Source organism: Lagenorhynchus albirostris, chromosome 2, assembly GCF_949774975.1.
Source record: "Lagenorhynchus albirostris chromosome 2, mLagAlb1.1, whole genome shotgun sequence".
In the NCBI taxonomy this organism is placed as follows: domain Eukaryota; kingdom Metazoa; phylum Chordata; class Mammalia; order Artiodactyla; family Delphinidae; genus Lagenorhynchus; species Lagenorhynchus albirostris.
Window position 1 is genome coordinate 35248660 of NC_083096.1, and position 17276 is coordinate 35265935.

Genomic DNA, 17276 nt, shown 5'->3' on the forward strand with positions numbered 1-17276 from the left:
TTGTATCCTGCTGTAAGCCATGGCCTATAGAATTGTTCTGATACACAGTCTGCCCATTTAATCAGTAAGTGTGTGTTGCAGCTCCTCTGCACTAAGCTCTGTGCTGGGCCTGACGGATGCAGAGATAAATGGGGCTGACCAGCAAACAGAGCAGGGAAAGGAGGCCTTTAGGAGGAAGGAGACAGGGTAACAGTACACTAATATCAGCAGCTCAGGGTTTGTTTGTCAAAGCCTCGTTTGTAGTGAAAAAAGGGACCTGGAGGTTAGAGTCTGAATTGGGTTGAATCCTGGCTCTGTCAGTCACTAGCTGTGTGACCTTGGGCAAGTTACCTCGCCAGCCCTGGTTGCCACACCTGTAAATGGAGTCAGGCATTGGCTCTATTCCAGAGGCCTGTTAGGAGGCTTAAATATAGCATATTTTCTATATATAAAGTGCACCTGACGCATGGTTGGTGCGGTATACACGAATATTCTTCTTTCTCTTTCGAAGTCGGCTGGAAGAAACAGAAATATCTGTGTCCTGTAGCCTTTCACTTTCCTTTCCAAGACTCCACCGTGGTTGACATCCCTGCTGTGCGCAGGACTCATTTCCAAATAAGTCAGAAGTGGTCAGCAGTAGCGGTTTGGGGCCTCAGCCCGCTCTTTCTCATATTTGGGCTATACTCTCCAGGAAGATGCCAGGTCTTTCTGTCACCTGGGTTCCCCTCATACTCTGAGTTCCAGCAGGTCCTCTTCCCCCCTCCGAGGTCAGCATGGTATCCCCATCTCCACCCACCTCCTGCTCTAACAAGCAGGTCAGCTTGCTTCTGGGGCACTCAGGCTGGGGGTCAAATATAGGACCAAAGCATACTGCCCCTGAGAATCCCTAGACTTAATTTTTAAGAAGAAATACACGCAGATGGTAGAAATCCATACAATACAGAAAGATATAAAATGAAAAGGGGAAAAAATGGAAAATGGTACTAGCTTCTCTCTAGTGCCTACTCCCCTGGGGTCAACTCTGTCGATGTTTTAGGGGGTAAATACCTCCAGAAAAATGTTAAGCATCGACGTGTCTGTATATCTTCTCCCTCTGCCTTAAAAAAAACAAAACAAAACAACAAAACCACCCAAGTGGTATATTTTACATTCTGTTTAGTACATTTTTATTTTTGGAAATTTAAGAAACACAAAAAAGAAAATGCTACCTATATTACCACCATTTATGAATAACCACTAATGAACCTTTTGGTGTGTTTGCTTCTTGTCTATGTGAACATACTTTAAAAGTTACTTAAGTAAAAAAAAAAAAAAAGTTACTTAAGTAATGTGAATGCAGCTCCATTAAAAAAAAAAATTAGAACAGAAACAAAAAAGCCAAAGTATCATCATGTTCTTCGTCTGCTTTTCCATTTATTAACACCCAGTTCCCCTCACAGTGGCGGATGCAGCCCTGCCGCGCTCTTTCAGCAGGCTGTGCCACACTCTGTTATGTGGAGATGCTGCCATTTATCTGACCATCTCCTCAGTGGTAGACATTCAGGTTCTGACCAATTTTTTTGCCATTAAGATACTTTAGGAACGTATTTGTAGGATGATTTCCTAGCTAAGTAATTATTGGGCCTAAGGTTTGAACATTTACAATTTTGATAGATATAGCCAAAAATATACTAGTTTATATCCCTGTTGAGTGTATGAGAGAGTGCCTTTTCCTCAGCAATCTTTGCATAAACTCAGGAGTTTGTTTGTTTGTTTGTTTTTTGGCCTCACGGCTTGCAGGATCTTAGTTCCCCGACCAGGGATCGAACCCGTGTCCCCTGCAGTGGAAGCTCGGAGTCCTAACCACTGGACAGCCAGGGAAGTTCCTCTTTTGTTTCGTTTTTGGTCAAACATTAAAAAAAAATTCGCCATTCTGGTGAAGTTATTGTTACTGTTTTTTATAAACATTTGTCTTTTAATGAGTTGCATCGAGCATCTTTGGTTTGTGTTTCTTTTGCTTTGAACTGCCTGTTCTTATTCTTTGGCCATTTTTATATTGGATTGTTAATCTTTTACCATTGATTTGCCAGAGTTAAGTTAACCTTTTATCTGTCATGTGTTGCAAGTATTTAAAAAACTTTGTCATTTACAGTGTAACTTCCAAGCCTCTTGTCTTTTGGTTGAAGGTTGGTCCTTTGTGGCTCCCCAGGGAAGCTCCTGGAGAGTAAGAGCGAGGGCGAGGGTGGGGACCACAGGGAAGGTCACGCTTATCTTCTGGGCAGTGTGGCTCAGTGCTTTTAAAGGCTTTTTGTACTGGGTTCCTTCCCCATTTTAAGTTTTAGCTTTGTTTTAGGTCGGGATTTCCCCCCATCACATTAATGAAAATCAGTTAGCAAAATAGAAAACCGCTTTTACCTCCCAACCAAATGTTTGGGAATGTGTGTGCTAACATGAAGGACCCGGTGATGTACTTCTGTGTGTCTTTTTTTTCAGTGACCTTCTAAGATCAAAAAAAAATCTGCTGTTAGATTTGTTTGTTTAGATCACTTCCTAGGGGAGGCCCATCAGTTGCTCCTCTCTGAGCTGTGCAGAGGTTCTAGAAGAGGGACATACTCTTTCTGCCCCTATAGATTAGAGGAAAACCATCATTTCAACCAAGACTTATCTGTTTGTCATGTCTTATGCTCCCGAGTTGGGCTAGATGAAAAGAGATGTGTGACACCTCTCTCCAGCCTTTCGTCTCTCTGAAATTTGGGAGATATTGTGGCAGCACACAATTTATGTCCTTTATAGCACACATCATGATATGTAATTAAAAAATTTTTTTAAAAATCTTGTTTGTTGTGTACTTCCTGCACTAAAATGTAAGCTCCATGGGGGTGTAGGCCTTATTTGTTGTGTTCTCTGTTGTTTCCCAGCACCTTCCAAACCAGCGTGTGGCACGTGCCAGGCACTCCGGGTTTGCCAAGTGATGGCAATCTGGGTAGGTGAGGTCAAGTGCTGTGAGTGCCACATGTCTCCCCATCCCCTTGATGGCTGCAGAGCCAGGGATGGGGGCTTTGGAGGGACCTGGCTCTTTAGAGAGATAACACATGATGCCAGGACAGCATGTCCTGGTCCTGCAGCCTTGTGACTCCTCATAACCTCCTTGTTCACTGTTCAGGGCTCTGGGGGCCCAGTGTTGTAGGTTTCAGGTTGAAAGGAGAGGTCGAGGGATTTTTGAGCCAGACATGGATGCCCCACTCCTAGCTGGAGAGCTGGGGAGGCTAGGTCAAGGGCCAGGTGGAGCTGGAGCAGGACAGAGAGTGACTGTGTAGGTTGCACTACAGTTCTGCTCTTCTCCTCTCCTTAGAGGAGGGCTGTGCAGCATCCAGCGCCCACTGGGCATTGAGCTGCTTTCTTGCTCAAGACTCGACTGGGCAGCCCCTGGTCTGTGGCTAAGCCACCTGGCAGAACTGCCTGGAAGCCCATAGCTGCTGTTCCCTGGCCACAGGGCCTGGGGGTATGGGTGACAGCCTCCAAGTAAAATTGGGAGAGAAGCTGCTTTGCCTCTTTAAAAGTATATGTGCTACTTGTAAGTCACTTAGAAAATTAAGTTATAATAAAGAAAATTAAGGCACCTGTAATCCTATCTTTCAGATATATAATTACCAATATTAACATTGTACTGTGAATGCGCTTCCATATATATGTGTATATATACACACATACACATACTATATACATACTATATTCGTGTGTGTACACACACGAATATAGACAGATATACATATAGAACTGTACTGTACGTAAAGCTTTGTAGGTTGCTTTTTCACATACTGTCAGATAAATTTAAGGAAATTTCAGACTGGGAATTGTGCTGCAAAAGAAAAAAAATAAAGTGCTACTGCTGATAGCGACAAGGTGACTGAGACACTTAGGAATCCGTTTCGCATTAAATATTCTTCCGAAACATCATTTTAATGATTGAAGAGTGTATAGATAAACTCCTTTTGAAAAAGCAACCTCTATTGCTTGTTGCTGGGCATTCGGTTTGCTAGCCATTTCTAGTTAAGGTAAACAACTCTTAGAATATACATAGCCTTAAAGCTCCACCTATGATTAGTGCCATAGGGTAAATTCTAAAATTCTACAGTTCTTGAATTCTGGAATTTCAAAGTTAAAGGTTGGTTTGTACTTTAAGGCCTATGTACATTTTCAGCCCCCATTTTGGCTGTTGGTGTCATGGACAGTCTTGGGCAGATGTTGTACCCTTTGCCTTACCACGGGGTGGTGGGAAAGAGGCTTTGGGAGCGGTGAGAATGGGGTTCAGATTCCAGCCCTGCCGGGGACAGCCAGCTCAGACCTTGAAGTGATCGCGTAGCTCCTCTGAGCCTATGTTTTCTCATTTATAAAATAGGATGCGTCCTCCTGGGGCGGGTCTGAGGGCTCCCCGTTGGAAGTGCTTAGCACACGTTTTAACTCAGAGCCCTCCCTGGAAGCAGGGGCTCCCTTCTCCCTGCTCCTTTTCGGCTGCTCCTTGCTTGCTGCCAACTCTGTGCTAAGGAGCTTGCTAGGACTCAGCCCACAGCAGCACCTCTCCTTCCCAAGTCCTCCTCGTTTCTTCTGGCCTGCAGAGTGCCCAGGTCAGCCCCCTCCTTGTGGTAGGGAGGGGAGTGGGTGAGCCTGGCCCACAGCAGGGTTGGTGCCCTCCTGCTGGGAGTGCAGAGGAGGTCTTATTTACCAAGGTGCACCACACGCCCAGCACCACGCTCTGCCTGATTCAGACTGTTGCATCACTCTTGGCACCAAATCAGTCTTGGGAAGGGATGGATGGCTTCATTCTCTCAGGACATGTGCGCCCCACCCCCGGCTATCTAGCTAGGTGGTGTGGGAGGGAGAGGGAGACTCAGGGCTAGGATGCCTAAGCCCGCTTCTCTCCCAGTGTTCTGGGTCCCCCTCCACCCAGCGCCTGGAGCTATTAATAGCACCTTAAATGAGACGGGTGTGAGTGAGATCCCAGCTGCCCACCCCAGTGGGACTCTGGCACACTGTGGGGGTGGTTTGGGGGGCAGAACAATATATTAGCAAACACTGATGCAGTGCTTACTATGTGCCAAGCACCGTTCTTAGTAATTTACATAATGCATATGTATTAATTCATTTAATATAGGTAGGTACTATTATTATCCTATTTAAGAGATAGGGAAACTATGGCGGCACAAAGGGATTAAAAACTTCCCCAAGTTCACACACTTGGTAAGCGGTGGAGCTTGTGAAGGGCATGATGCCTTGGGACCTGGGGTTTGTTCCTTCCTGTCTTGTCCTCAGATCTCCTTGCTGGTGAGCTGCGCTTCAGGCCCCAGCCTCTGTTTCTCTCCTTTTCTCCGGCTCACCTAGGCTTAGGATGCTGATTACTCCTGAGTCTTTTCATGTGGCCCCATGATGGAAGATTTGGTGGGGGATATAAGGGGCACCATCCTCTTCCCTCCACGTCCCGGCAAGGACAGGCATGGAACAGTATTTTTTTTTTTTTAATTTTATTGGTGTATTGTTGATTTACAATGTTGTGTTAGTTTCAGGTGTACAGCAAAGGGATTCAATTATACATCTACATGTATTCATTCTTTTTTAGATTCTTTTCTCATTTAGGTAATCACAGAATATTGAATAGAGTTCCCTGTGCTGTCCTTGTTGTTTATCCATTCTGTGTATACTAGTTTGCATCCCAAATTCCCACTCCATCCCTCCCCCACCCCGTTCCCTCTTGACAACCACAAGTCTCTTCTCTGTGAGTCTGTTTCTGTTTCATAGATAAGTTCATCTGTATCATTTTTTTAAGATTCCATCTATAGATGATATCATATGATATTTGTCTTTCTCTTTCTGACTTACTTCACTTAATATGACAATCTCTGGGTCCATCCATGTTGCTGCAAGTGGCATTATTTCATTCTTTTTAATGGATGAGTAGTATTCCATTGCATATATATACCACGTCTTCTTTATCCATTCATCTGTTGGCAGGCATTTAGGTTGCTTACATATCTTGGCTATTGTAAATAGCGCTGCTGTGAACATTGGGGTGCATGTATCTTTTGAATTAGAATTTTCCTCTTTTCTGGATATATGCCCAGGATTGGGATTGCTGGATTGCATGGTAATGGAACAGTATTTTGGGAGAGCTCCCACAGCTCCCTCATTGCCACCATTACCCTAGAGGTTCCTCCCCAGGCAATGGGCTCTGTGGCCTGGTCCCTGGCCCCCCGCCACACTTGGTAGGTAGGTGACCTTGCCTATTGCATTGCAATCTAGCACATGCAACAGTTGACCTTCTCTACAGAGCAAGGGAATTTCAGATGCAAACTAAAAGGGGGCCGAGGCAAGTTGCAGTATCCATTCCAGGCTTAGCATGGGCTTAAAATATTTTTATAATCCCTTTCAGGCATTCCTTGTCTCAGGGCCTGTGGCTTTTTGGTGGGAAGACCCTTCTTTCCTTCAGACGTGAGCCCTCAAGGCTGTGGTTCTGGGCCCTTTCGCCTCCACTGTCCTTGTCCAGGCCAAAGAGGTAGGAGCCTTTCCCACGTGACTCTTGGCTTCTGGTTGAACCTGCTGTGTTCCTCTGCTGGTGGCCCCTGGCAGCACCCGGGGAATCCTGTTTTCTTTCCCTGACTCTTCTCTGGCTCAGAGCTCAGCAGCCCCCTTGCTGATCTTTACTTAGCCCGGTACTCCAGATTAGCACATTCTTCCTTTCCTCTCTCCAGGCTTCTGTACCCCACAGCTGTCTACAAAGTCTCTTTGGCTCTTAATGGCTTTGCCCCTGTGACGTCAGCCAGCCTGTCCTCCTGACTGGATTGAAGGTCTAGCCTTCATTGCGTGGGCTGGTTTTTATATCCATTCAAGGATTTCTGATAAATACATACCTGGCTGTCAATTACCAGTCTTCATGGGAAATTCTTACTATGTTTCTCTTAGAATTTAAAAATACTTGCTCTTTCCAATTTTCTTATTTTGCCACATTGAATCCAGTTTTACAGATGAGGAAACCCATTTCAGAAAGGTAGATTGGCTTGCCTGACACAAGCTGGGAAGTGCAGAACTGGGATGCAAATTGTGTGCGATTCCCAAGACCAGGTTTGTTGTGCTAGGCCAATCCAGCTCCTCTGCCAGGTAGGGAATTGTGTGTAAACCTGGAGGTGGAATGTGAACCCAGGCGTTCTGGCTGTAGATTCTCTTTTACCTAATGCCACACACGCTAACGTGTCTATAGCAAAGAGAGCAAGCAGAACCTGCCGTGCGTGCTCTGAGTTTAGGAGGGGCCGAGGGGCATGCACTTGGGTTTGGGCCTTGGTGTGTCCTCATTTAGCACAGCTGTGGTTGGTTACAGCACAGAGCTGGTTTCCAGGCGGTTGGTCACAGGGCTGCAGACTGAAACCCAGCCTATAGTCTTGCTGGTGACTTGTATATATCAGGGTTTCTTGGTTGTATCAGGATGTTCCAGCCTCAACTCAGAGGTGATGGAGAGGGCCCCTGTGCAGTTGCAGTTATGCTGATGGTTTACAGTGGTGAGTGCCTTCCTGATAACAAAGCACGCTTAGAGGTATTCTTTCATTAGATGCTTGCAATGGCTTTGTGAGGGAGGGGGCCAGGCAGGTATTTGAACCCCCAACTTACAAATGTGGAACAGGCTCAGAAAGGTAATAGCCTCTCCAAGGCTATGCAACCAGAAATTGACAAATTCCAGACCAAGCCCAAGTCTCTCATGATTGTAAATCCAATGACCTCATGTTGCCTCTGAGTAAATTTGACAACTTCAATTCTTCCTCTCTGGGCTTCAGTTCCTATGTGCCTGTAGGGGGCGATAGAGGTCTTTCTATTTTGGGTGCTCTGAGAACTTTTTCTCTTGAACCCTTTGAACTTATCAGTCTTACAGCACATTATCTCAGGATTAGAAGCATTTTCTGTGTGTCTACCTCCCCTCATGCCCTCACCCCCCAGTTTGAGTTCTTTCAGATTGGGACTCTTCTATTTGATCTTGACATCTAGCACAGTGTGTGGCCTAGTAGGAGCTCAATAAATGCTTGTTGAATTGAAACACATGCAAATGAAATTGGCCAGCGTCTCCTCCTCCTTCTCATAGTGCATGGGAAAGGAAAATAACCTTTTTCCTTGGTGCATCCAAATAAATGAAGTTGAAGGTGGCAAAACTCAGGACCTGTGCAGTGTCCTTAGATGGCCACCCGGTGGCAGTGTGACCCCAATGGCGACCTTGTCTTCTGCCTGCTCCCTAGGAGACTGAATTATCTTGGCCCCTGTTGGGGGATTGCCTCTGCAAAGCCAGTTTGCATTTGGTGATCTGAGACTGACAAGTCTCGGTCTCTGCCCCTCCTCTGAAAGTTGCGTGTTATCGTGGAAAAGGTTTACGCTTTGGAATCCACCAGGCCTGGTTTCCAACCCCGGGCTCTGCCTTTCCCCAGGAACTGAGCCTGGGACACACTACTTCTCTGAGCCTCAGTTTCCACATCCTGTAAAATGGGCAGCCGTTGTACAATTAGAAAAGGACCAGCGTATCATAGACCATAGCATAACTGAATGTTAGTTTTATTTTTGGAAATTCCTGTGTTTGCTTTTCCCTGCCCTCTGTAATCTGGCTCCGTCCTGGCCACCTGATCTTACTCACCAAGCTTCGTGCACTTTCCAGAAGGTCTCTTAGTGCTCCTGATGCATCACCCACCACCCCAGGGTACCTCTCGGTACCAAGATGACTGCCGTGGCACCAGGTGTCATATGCAGGAGAGATGGTGTGCATTCCTTGTGCTCCTTTTAAGAGGCCTCTCAACAGACTTCCTATAAAGTTCTTCTTGACCAGTGTCAGGTCTTAGTAAAGGGCCTGGCTTAGACTAGTCAAGATTCAGCCCTTCAGGACAGGAATAAAGACGCAGACGTAGAGAATGGACTTGAGGACACGGGGAGGGGGAAGGGTGGGCTGGGACGAAGTGAGAGAGTGACATGGACATATATATACACTCCCAAATGTAAAATAGATAGCTAGTGGGAAGCAGCCGCATAGCACAGGGAGATCAGCTAGGTGCATTGTGTCCACCTAGAGGGGTGGGATAGGGAGGGTGGGAGGGAGGCTCAAGAAGGAGGGGATATGGGGATATATGTATACGTATGGCTGATTCCCTTTGTTGTAAAGCAGAAACTAACACACCATTGTAAAGCAGTTGTACACCAATAAAGATGTTAAAAAAAAAAAAGATTCAGCCCTTGAGGCAGGTGAGGGCGCCAGGCTGCTTTAATACCCCTGGCCACCTGGTCCATGGAAGAAGAGGGGACAAGGACGAGGCCCGTGAGTTAAGTAACTTGCTCAAGGTTGCAGATCTAGTAAGAACCAGGATTCAAACCACACCGGGCTGACTCCTGAGGCTATCTGTTGGTTGAAAGGACATTGCTCGGGATTTGATACGCTGGGTTTAGGGATCTTGGAGGTACCTTTTCTAACTGATCTGGAGTCTCCCCTGTCTCTAGGCCCCTTTCCATTGTTGTTTGGGTTTTTCTCGGTCTGTCTTTCTGCCCAGGTGTCCTTTACCCTCTGTCTCCCAATGCTCAACTCTGCTCGCCTTCTGGAATAGACTTCATGCCCACAGCTGGGCCTTTCCCCTGAATGGTCAAGGGTGGTCTCAGAGTAGCTGTCGAGACCCCACGAGGGGTCATCTTGAGGTTCCTTTTAGAGCAGATGAGGGAGCTGCAGAGCTCTGAGTCGGGGCTTAGGAGAAGGAAGTGCAGGGAAAGTGCTAAGGGCTGGTGTTGGACCTGGGTAGGGAGAGTCGGTGGTGTGTCGGTGGGGATGCGGGCGAGTGCGTGGGCCAGGCCTTGTGGTAGGTGCAGGTGGTGCAGCAGCCGGCTGCCCCGCTGAGGTTACTCAGGAGGCACTTGGCTTGCAGATGCTGCAGGACTGCCCCAAGGCCCGCCGGGAGGTGGAGCTGCACTGGCGGGCTTCCCAGTGCCCACACATTGTGCGGATCGTGGACGTCTATGAGAACCTGTACGCGGGGAGGAAGTGCCTGCTGATTGTCATGGAGTGGTGAGCAGCCCTCCCGCTTTGCTCCTGGCCCAGCCTCATCCCACTCCCCACCCAGGCCCCACCTTCTGAGGACTGCCGGGTGGGGACTCTGAAGCTTAAAATGTTAGATGCCTGATTTTTGGAGGGGCGGTGGGGAGAGTGCTAGTGGGATGCTATGTTCTCAGATCTGACTGTGGCTTTGTTTCAGTTTGGATGGTGGAGAACTCTTCAGCCGAATCCAGGACCGAGGAGACCAGGCATTCACAGAAAGAGGTAGAAAGGGTCTGTTGTGGGGCCTGGGCTCGGGCAGGCAGGGGCACGGGGTGTCTGAAGGGGCTCTCGTGAGAGGTGCGGAGGCCTGCTGCCTTCTCCGGCTCGCCGCTGGGGCCTTCTTCCTCAGCTGAGCCAGGGCTGCTCCTCATTCCCTGGTTTCTGGGGGGCGGGGGTGGACGTAGGGAGCCTTAGGCTGTGTGTGTGGGGGATTGGTGTATGGGTGTTCAAACCTAATGACACATCTTGTGACTCCCGCTTGTGACTTCCCGCTCCCCCATTCCCTCTTCTCTGCAGAGGCATCAGAGATCATGAAGAGCATCGGCGAGGCGATCCAGTACTTACACTCAATCAACATTGCGCATCGGGATGTCAAGGTACCAGCTGTTCTTTTTGCCCCCCCCAGTCCCCCCAACTCAGGTGCCATGGAGGCCATAGGGGTCAGGGTCGTGGTGACCCTAGGGAGGGTCCCCAGAGTCATCCTGCATCCCCGCTGCCTGGTTCCTGAGCGAGAGTGGGGCGGAGTGCCACTCTCTACCCCGCAGGCCCTGCCCTCGCTGGGCAAACCCCCACCCCAGTCATGAAGCCTTGTGAGGCCACCCTCACCCTGCGGTGCTCCTCAGCCACACCTCACCACCGCACCTTCGGTCTCTGTGTCACTGCAGTGTTCACTGCGGTTCTCTGCATCAGTGTCCGACTCCCATGCACGCTGTAAGCTCTTGGGAGGCAGGGAGCTGAGGGTCCTCACTGTCAGCTGTGCAGATCACAGGGGCTGGACAAATGTTGTTGAATGGAGGCAGAAAGGAAGGAAGGGAGGAAGGGAGGGAGGGAGTGATAGCCCCTCACAGGTTCAGCAGAGGTTCTATTTATTTCTCTCTCTCTGTAGCCTGAGAATCTCTTATACACCTCCAAAAGGCCCAACGCCATTCTCAAACTCACTGATTTTGGCTTTGCCAAGGAAACCACCAGCCACAACTCTCTGACCACTCCTTGTTACACGCCATACTATGTGGGTAAGTCCAGAGGAGGCCTGGGGAGCTTGTCTTCCCCAGAGCTTTTCTCAAGCCCTCCTCTTGCCGGTCTCAGGGCCACAGGTCCTAGGAGAGTTGAATCCTCAGGCCCTTTCTAGCACTGGTTCTGATGTGACCTGACCCAAACTAGGGCTCGTCAGAACTCAGCTGGGACTGAAGCATTACAGGAAATTATCTGCCTGAGATTATGGGTGGGATTTTGCACACACGCACACTTTTCCTGAGTAGAGCTGTCGTTCCCATCAGATTCCCAGTGGAGTCTGGGATGCAGATTTGGTTCAGGAGCCCCAGCTGACTGGCACAGAATAAACTCTCAAAACGTGTTTGTCAAATTAAGTGGCAGTCTGAAATGCTCTTGCAGTTTATGACTTGTTTTATCTTGAGATTCTAGCCCTAGGGCTCTCTTGGAGAAGGGTCTTCTGGTCTCCTTTGTCCAGCCCTGGGTCTGGGCTATGACTGTTCCCCTTCCCAGCCCAGCTAAGGTCCCATCAAGATGGGCTGAAGGGTTGGATGGGGAGCACCAGCCACCGAGGAACTGCGGTGGATCCCAGTGTTCTGAGGGCCAGGCCCACCCACGCTGACCTTTGGTTTGCAGCTCCAGAAGTGCTGGGCCCAGAGAAGTATGACAAGTCCTGTGACATGTGGTCCTTGGGTGTCATCATGTACATCCTGTGAGTGCGTGGGGAGGGGCCTGGGGGAAGTGGGGCAGGGCTGGGATGAGAAGAAGAGGCAAAGATTAGCGTTCCCCTTCTGGATGGGAGATGGCCTGAGAATCCCCTGCATTCCCCGTCTCTCTGCGTTTAGTGGATTCTGACAGCTAAATGCTATAAATTAGCCTATGGGCAGGAAAATGTGTGGTTTAGATACTGTTGCATTCCCGGGCCCTGTCCTTGACTTTGTATATTGTACCTGAGTCAGTGAGTCCCAATTTCTCTGTGACCTTTGCAAGAAGAAGCCTGTGTCGCGCTCTAGTCCTGGTGCAGGACCCTAAATAACATCAGCTCTGTCCCTCTCTTCCCACTTCCTCTCGGCTCAGGCTGTGTGGGTATCCCCCCTTCTATTCCAACCATGGCCTTGCCATCTCTCCGGGCATGAAGAGTCGCATCCGAATGGGCCAGTATGAATTCCCCAATCCAGAATGGTCAGAAGTATCAGAGGAAGGTAGAGAACCCACGTGTACATGTGCGTGTGTGCAGGTGTGCGTGCGTGTGCAGGGGCGGTCTCACGTGGGTGGCGTGGCTGTGGATCTGCACCTGGCCCACAGCTGCTGTGTACGTCCTGTCTGTGTGAAGGGCCTGTGGCAGAGCTGGGGTATGGGGCGCATGGGGCTGTCAGGGCTGGTGCCGTAATGGTCTTCAAGGCTAGCTCCTTGGGTGGTCTGTGTCCATGCCCCTTTGAATCTGTTTTTTCCCTGAAAACTGTGGGAAGGAGAAGCAGAAGGGGGGTGGCCCCTTAGCCATCTCTGTCCCCTCCCTGCACCTCGCTTTCCCCCACAGTGAAGATGCTCATCCGGAACCTGCTGAAGACAGAGCCCACCCAGAGGATGACCATCACCGAGTTCATGAACCACCCCTGGATCATGGTAAGCCTGGCAGGCTGGAGGGGCCTGGGTTCACGCGGACTGTCCCTTGGGGCTCCACCCCACCCAGGCTTTCACCCTGACCCTTTTCTTTGTCCCCAGCAATCAACAAAGGTCCCTCAGACCCCACTGCACACCAGCCGCGTCCTGAAGGAGGACAAGGAGAGGTGGGAGGACGTCAAGGTGAGGGCACCACGGGCCAAGAGGGGCTCAGAGGGTGCGCGCCGAGGTGCTTGGGTGTGAGAGGCGGTGCTGGCCCAGAGGGGTTGCTTCTGTACTCGCTCACCCCAGGGGGGCTCTGTTACAACAGGAACAGCGGCTCTGAGCCACTTCCCTGCTGGGTTGTGGGCAGAGGTTGTGTGTTTGGTCTAAAGTTGGCCGTGGCTGTTTTCTACAAGCCCTCTACTGTCTGGGTCTCTAAAGGGACCTGAAAGGTCATCTGGTACCATCTCCTCACTTTGCAGATGAGGAAATTGACGCCCAGAGGGGGGGTGACCTGGTCAAGGTCACGCAGCTAGTGATTGGCTGGGGCAGACATGAACCCAGGTCTCCTGACTCCTGGTCGGCGCTCTTTCTGCCTTCCCGTGGGGCCGCTGGAGGGCTCTAGGAGAGCGCTGGCAGCACGGTGGCCAGGCTCTGTTGACCCAGCCCTGGGCCCATCACCCAGCCTGCCCTCTGTCTCCTCTGCTCCCGCCCATCACCCGCATCCTGCCCTTGCTTTGCCTGTCGCCTCTCACGGCTCTCTCGGTCACTGCCCCCCCAGGAGGAGATGACCAGTGCCTTGGCCACGATGCGGGTCGACTATGAGCAGATCAAGATAAAAAAGATTGAAGACGCATCCAACCCTCTGCTTCTGAAGAGGCGGAAGAAAGCTCGGGCCCTGGAGGCCGCGGCCCTCGCTCACTGAGCCGCTGGGCCCGTCCTGCTCCACTGGAGGACAAGCAATAACTCGTGACCTGAATCTATTTTTTAAATGAAGAGACACAGAACTGTTCACTCCCACCTCCCCTCCTCCTCAGCCTCATGGAGCCCGGACCTCGTCATAGGCTGAATTCTGCCTTTGGTTCTGGCCACCCCTGAGAGGGAGAGCCTGGAAGGCTGGGAGGGTGTGGAGAGAAGGAGCAAGGTGCTCTTGAACCTGTGCTCATTTTGCAGTTTTATCAATAATTTGACTTAGAATTTTTATGAAACTTCTTTTATTGTTCTTGCCCTCATTCCTGCTCCTTCCCCCCAGACCCTTTCCTGTCTGGATACTACAAGGGTTTGGGGTTTGTTAAAGGGTATTTGTGGAAACTCTTATAGGGGGCGTCCCTGTGTCGTGCCACCAGCCCTCTAATTTCCCCACTACAGCCCCAGGTTCCCGCTGGCTGAGGCCTTCTGGGAGCTGCAGGCCGTGGAGGGCTGGGGCCAGGAGGCCACCCACCTCCTCTGCTGAGCCCTCAGACGTCACCGGTGTGCCAGGCGGATAGGAGTGAGTGTGGTTGTGTGTGCGCGTGTGTGCCCGTGCCCGTGTGCCTGGATCAGTGCCTGGGCCTGTGCATTTGAGGGGCCAGGGGCAGGCAGGGCTGCAGAGGGAGGGCCTCCGTTGGGGCTCAGGAACTGTCTCCCTCCTCAGGCCTGCCCTGCCCGCGCTGGCTCTGCCAAAGTGCCTGGGAAGCGTGTCCAGATTCTGAGCCAGGCCGTCCGTGCCTGCCTCTGTGAGCGGGTCCTGGGAGGTGGAGAGGAGTGACTTAGCCCTGGCACAGCGACCAGGAAGGCTGGAGCCCCGCCCAGGACCCCACTCCCCGCTGAGTGCTGGTCCTGGTCCTCCGAGGCGCTCATCTGCCACGTCATCTCTCTGCTTCCCCTTCCTGCCACTATTAACCCGTTCGTGTTTATTTTCTTACATTTTTGCTGTTTCTCAACAGGCCCACTCTCAGCCCGCGTGGGTGAGCCTGGGCAGTCGATGAGTGACACAGAGCTGCTGTGTTTCCTGTGCCTCCCGGGCTCTGGGGCATCGGCAGCACCCCCTGGTGGGCAAAGACAGCACCACTCTTGCGGCCCTCCTGGAGATCGCCATCATGCGGCCTAGCGGGTGGGCGGGGGAGGCTTCACACCAAAGATGCCCGATCCTGCCCCCTCCCCATCAGCCCCTTCCCCCCGACCCCAAACAACTCAGCGTCATATGTCCAGGCCAGTGGGGGGGAGGGGGGAGGGGGGTAGGGCCCTCCCTCCCCAGTATTAATTTGCAGCAGTGTGGGGAGAGGTCCTCTGTGCCATGGTCCCTTGGGGCAGGGGTGACAGTAATGCTTCAGCTTTCATCTCCCTCAGGGGCAGGGTTGGGGGGCGCACCCAGGGTCTTCTCTGGGTGTGAGGGAAGGGCTCCGAGTGCCCGCGGCACCTCCCGTCTCTGATGGCGTGTCCAGCACTCAGATTGTTGTAAACTCTTGTTGTTTTGTATGAGCAAAATTGTCTTTACTAAACAGATTTAATAGTTGAAAGGTTTTCTTTCTCTTCCTTCGTGGGGCTCAGCCCCTTGACCCCCCGCCTGCCCTCTTTCCGCACGTGGAGAGCGGTTCTGTGAGTTGGGAGGGCAGAGTCCGTGTGTCCTGGGAGAGGAGGGGAGGGCTCCCGGGCGAGAGGCTGAGGGCCTGGCCAGGACCTGGCATGGGGACACGGAGAGCAGGGCCGGTGCCCACCACGGTGTGGGGAGCCCATGCTCTTCTGCCAAGCATTGAATCAGGAGCCAAGCTGCTTCTCAGCCCAGTTCCTCGACTTGTTTAGCCACAATCAGGCGCTGACACCCTCAGCCTGGGCGGCTGGCTGGTGTGAGGATTGTGAAGAAGTTGCTGGTGGTGAACTGGTTCAGACCCTGGGAAAGAGTCCAGAGGAGCAGGTCAGTGTAGTTCCTGAAAGTTCCAGGAGGAGGTGATAGGGGTCAGGCAGAAGCCAGAATACCTCAGACCTGGAAGAGGCCTCAGGGCTCCTATGACCCACTCCCCTTGATTCACAGATGAGCAGGCTGAGGCTCAGAGGTGGGGTATCTGAGACGCACAGTGAATTGGTTCGCGGTGGGGCCCAAGGTAGAAATCGGTCTATTGACCCCACTGCTCTCCCTCCCAGTCAGATGGAAAAATGGTCGTCGATAAGTTCAACTGCATTTTCTCACTGGATCCTCAGAGCTGTCAGGGAGAAAGGCAAGGCAGGATGGTTATCCCTGTTTTCTGAGCGAGGAAACCGACCAAGGGAGTGAAGGGATGTGCTGGGGATCCCAGCGCTCATGGGTTTGGACTAGAACTCAGGATCCCAAGGCCTGGGGTGGTCTCATCCTCAGACCTGGTCTCCTGCCTGGAGGAGAGCCTGCTCATCCCCCCAGTCATCAGTGGGATCGCAGCCCCCCTGCTCGGGTTTGTGGCAGAGGCAGGGCATGCCTGGGGCCCCATGGCCTCCCCCTCACAACTCCTAAATGTGGCTGGCTCCTACCTTGAAACTCTACCCATCACTCTAGAAACCACCATTCGAACGAACCAGCATGAGGTTTTGCTTTCAGAGAAATCCAGTCATGTTGTCTGTGCTTATGTGGGTATCAGAGGTGATTGATAAGAACTCGGGGGAAGAGGGGATAAGGGGTGGTAGGGCGGGAATTGGGGTACAGGGGAAGGGCGTTACCAGTGCTCTGCTGTCTTTGGAGGCCATGTTAGTTTTCTGTTGCTGTTGTAATACATTTCGTGGCTTAAGACACAAATGTAATATGTTAGATTTATGAGGTCAGAAGTCTGATATAGTCTCCCTGGTCTAAAATCTAAGGTCTCAGCAGAGCTGTGTTCTGGAGGCTCTAGCAGATTTCTCTTGCCTTGCGTTTCCAGCTTCCAGAGTTTTCCCCATTCCTTGGCTCACGGCCCCCTTCATCCATCTTCAAGGGCAGCAACATCGCATCTCTCTGACCTTCTGTTGTCACATCTCTCTAACCTAGCCAGGAAGGAGCCTCCACTTTTAAGAACCTGTGTGATTAGACTGGGCCTACCCAGATAATGCAGGAGGTCCTTCACCTCAGTCCCACCTGTAGAGTCCCTTTGCCATGTAAGGCCACATGTTCCCCGGTCCAGGGATTGGGATGTGAGCATCTGTAGGGCTGCTGCTCTGCCACAGAGGCCCATCTCACAGCCCTCTCATCCTCTTGCCCCACACGTTAACACTTGTGTTTTCCTTCCTCCTCCATCTAGGTCAGCCCAGTTCACAAAACTGGATCTGACATTCAGGGAAGGTGGCTGGGATGAAGGGCAGGAGGGGCCTGGCTTGGTGAGTGGGGTCTTGCCATGACTTTCTACTCTCTCCACGCCCCTGACCTTCCACACTGGTGTGGCCCTGTGATTCTTTGTCTCTAGGAAGAACTTAAGCTCCTTCTGCTAAACTC

The 17276-nt window shown here is 51.2% G+C and overlaps 1 protein-coding gene across 1 annotated transcript in view; it reads left to right on the forward strand.

The window, feature by feature from the left end:
• Positions 1–15363, forward strand: part of MAPKAPK2 (MAPK activated protein kinase 2) — a 45285-nt gene extending 29922 nt beyond the window's left edge. The window contains exons 2-10 of the mRNA XM_060130153.1: positions 9885–10024; positions 10212–10276; positions 10571–10650; positions 11160–11286; positions 11900–11975; positions 12341–12465; positions 12801–12886; positions 12986–13066; positions 13647–15363. Of these exons, the coding sequence (XP_059986136.1) occupies positions 9885–10024; positions 10212–10276; positions 10571–10650; positions 11160–11286; positions 11900–11975; positions 12341–12465; positions 12801–12886; positions 12986–13066; positions 13647–13790 (924 nt within the window). The 3' untranslated portion in view covers positions 13791–15363. The remainder of the gene's footprint in view (positions 1–9884; positions 10025–10211; positions 10277–10570; positions 10651–11159; positions 11287–11899; positions 11976–12340; positions 12466–12800; positions 12887–12985; positions 13067–13646) is intronic.
• Positions 15364–17276: the final 1913 nt, after the last annotated feature.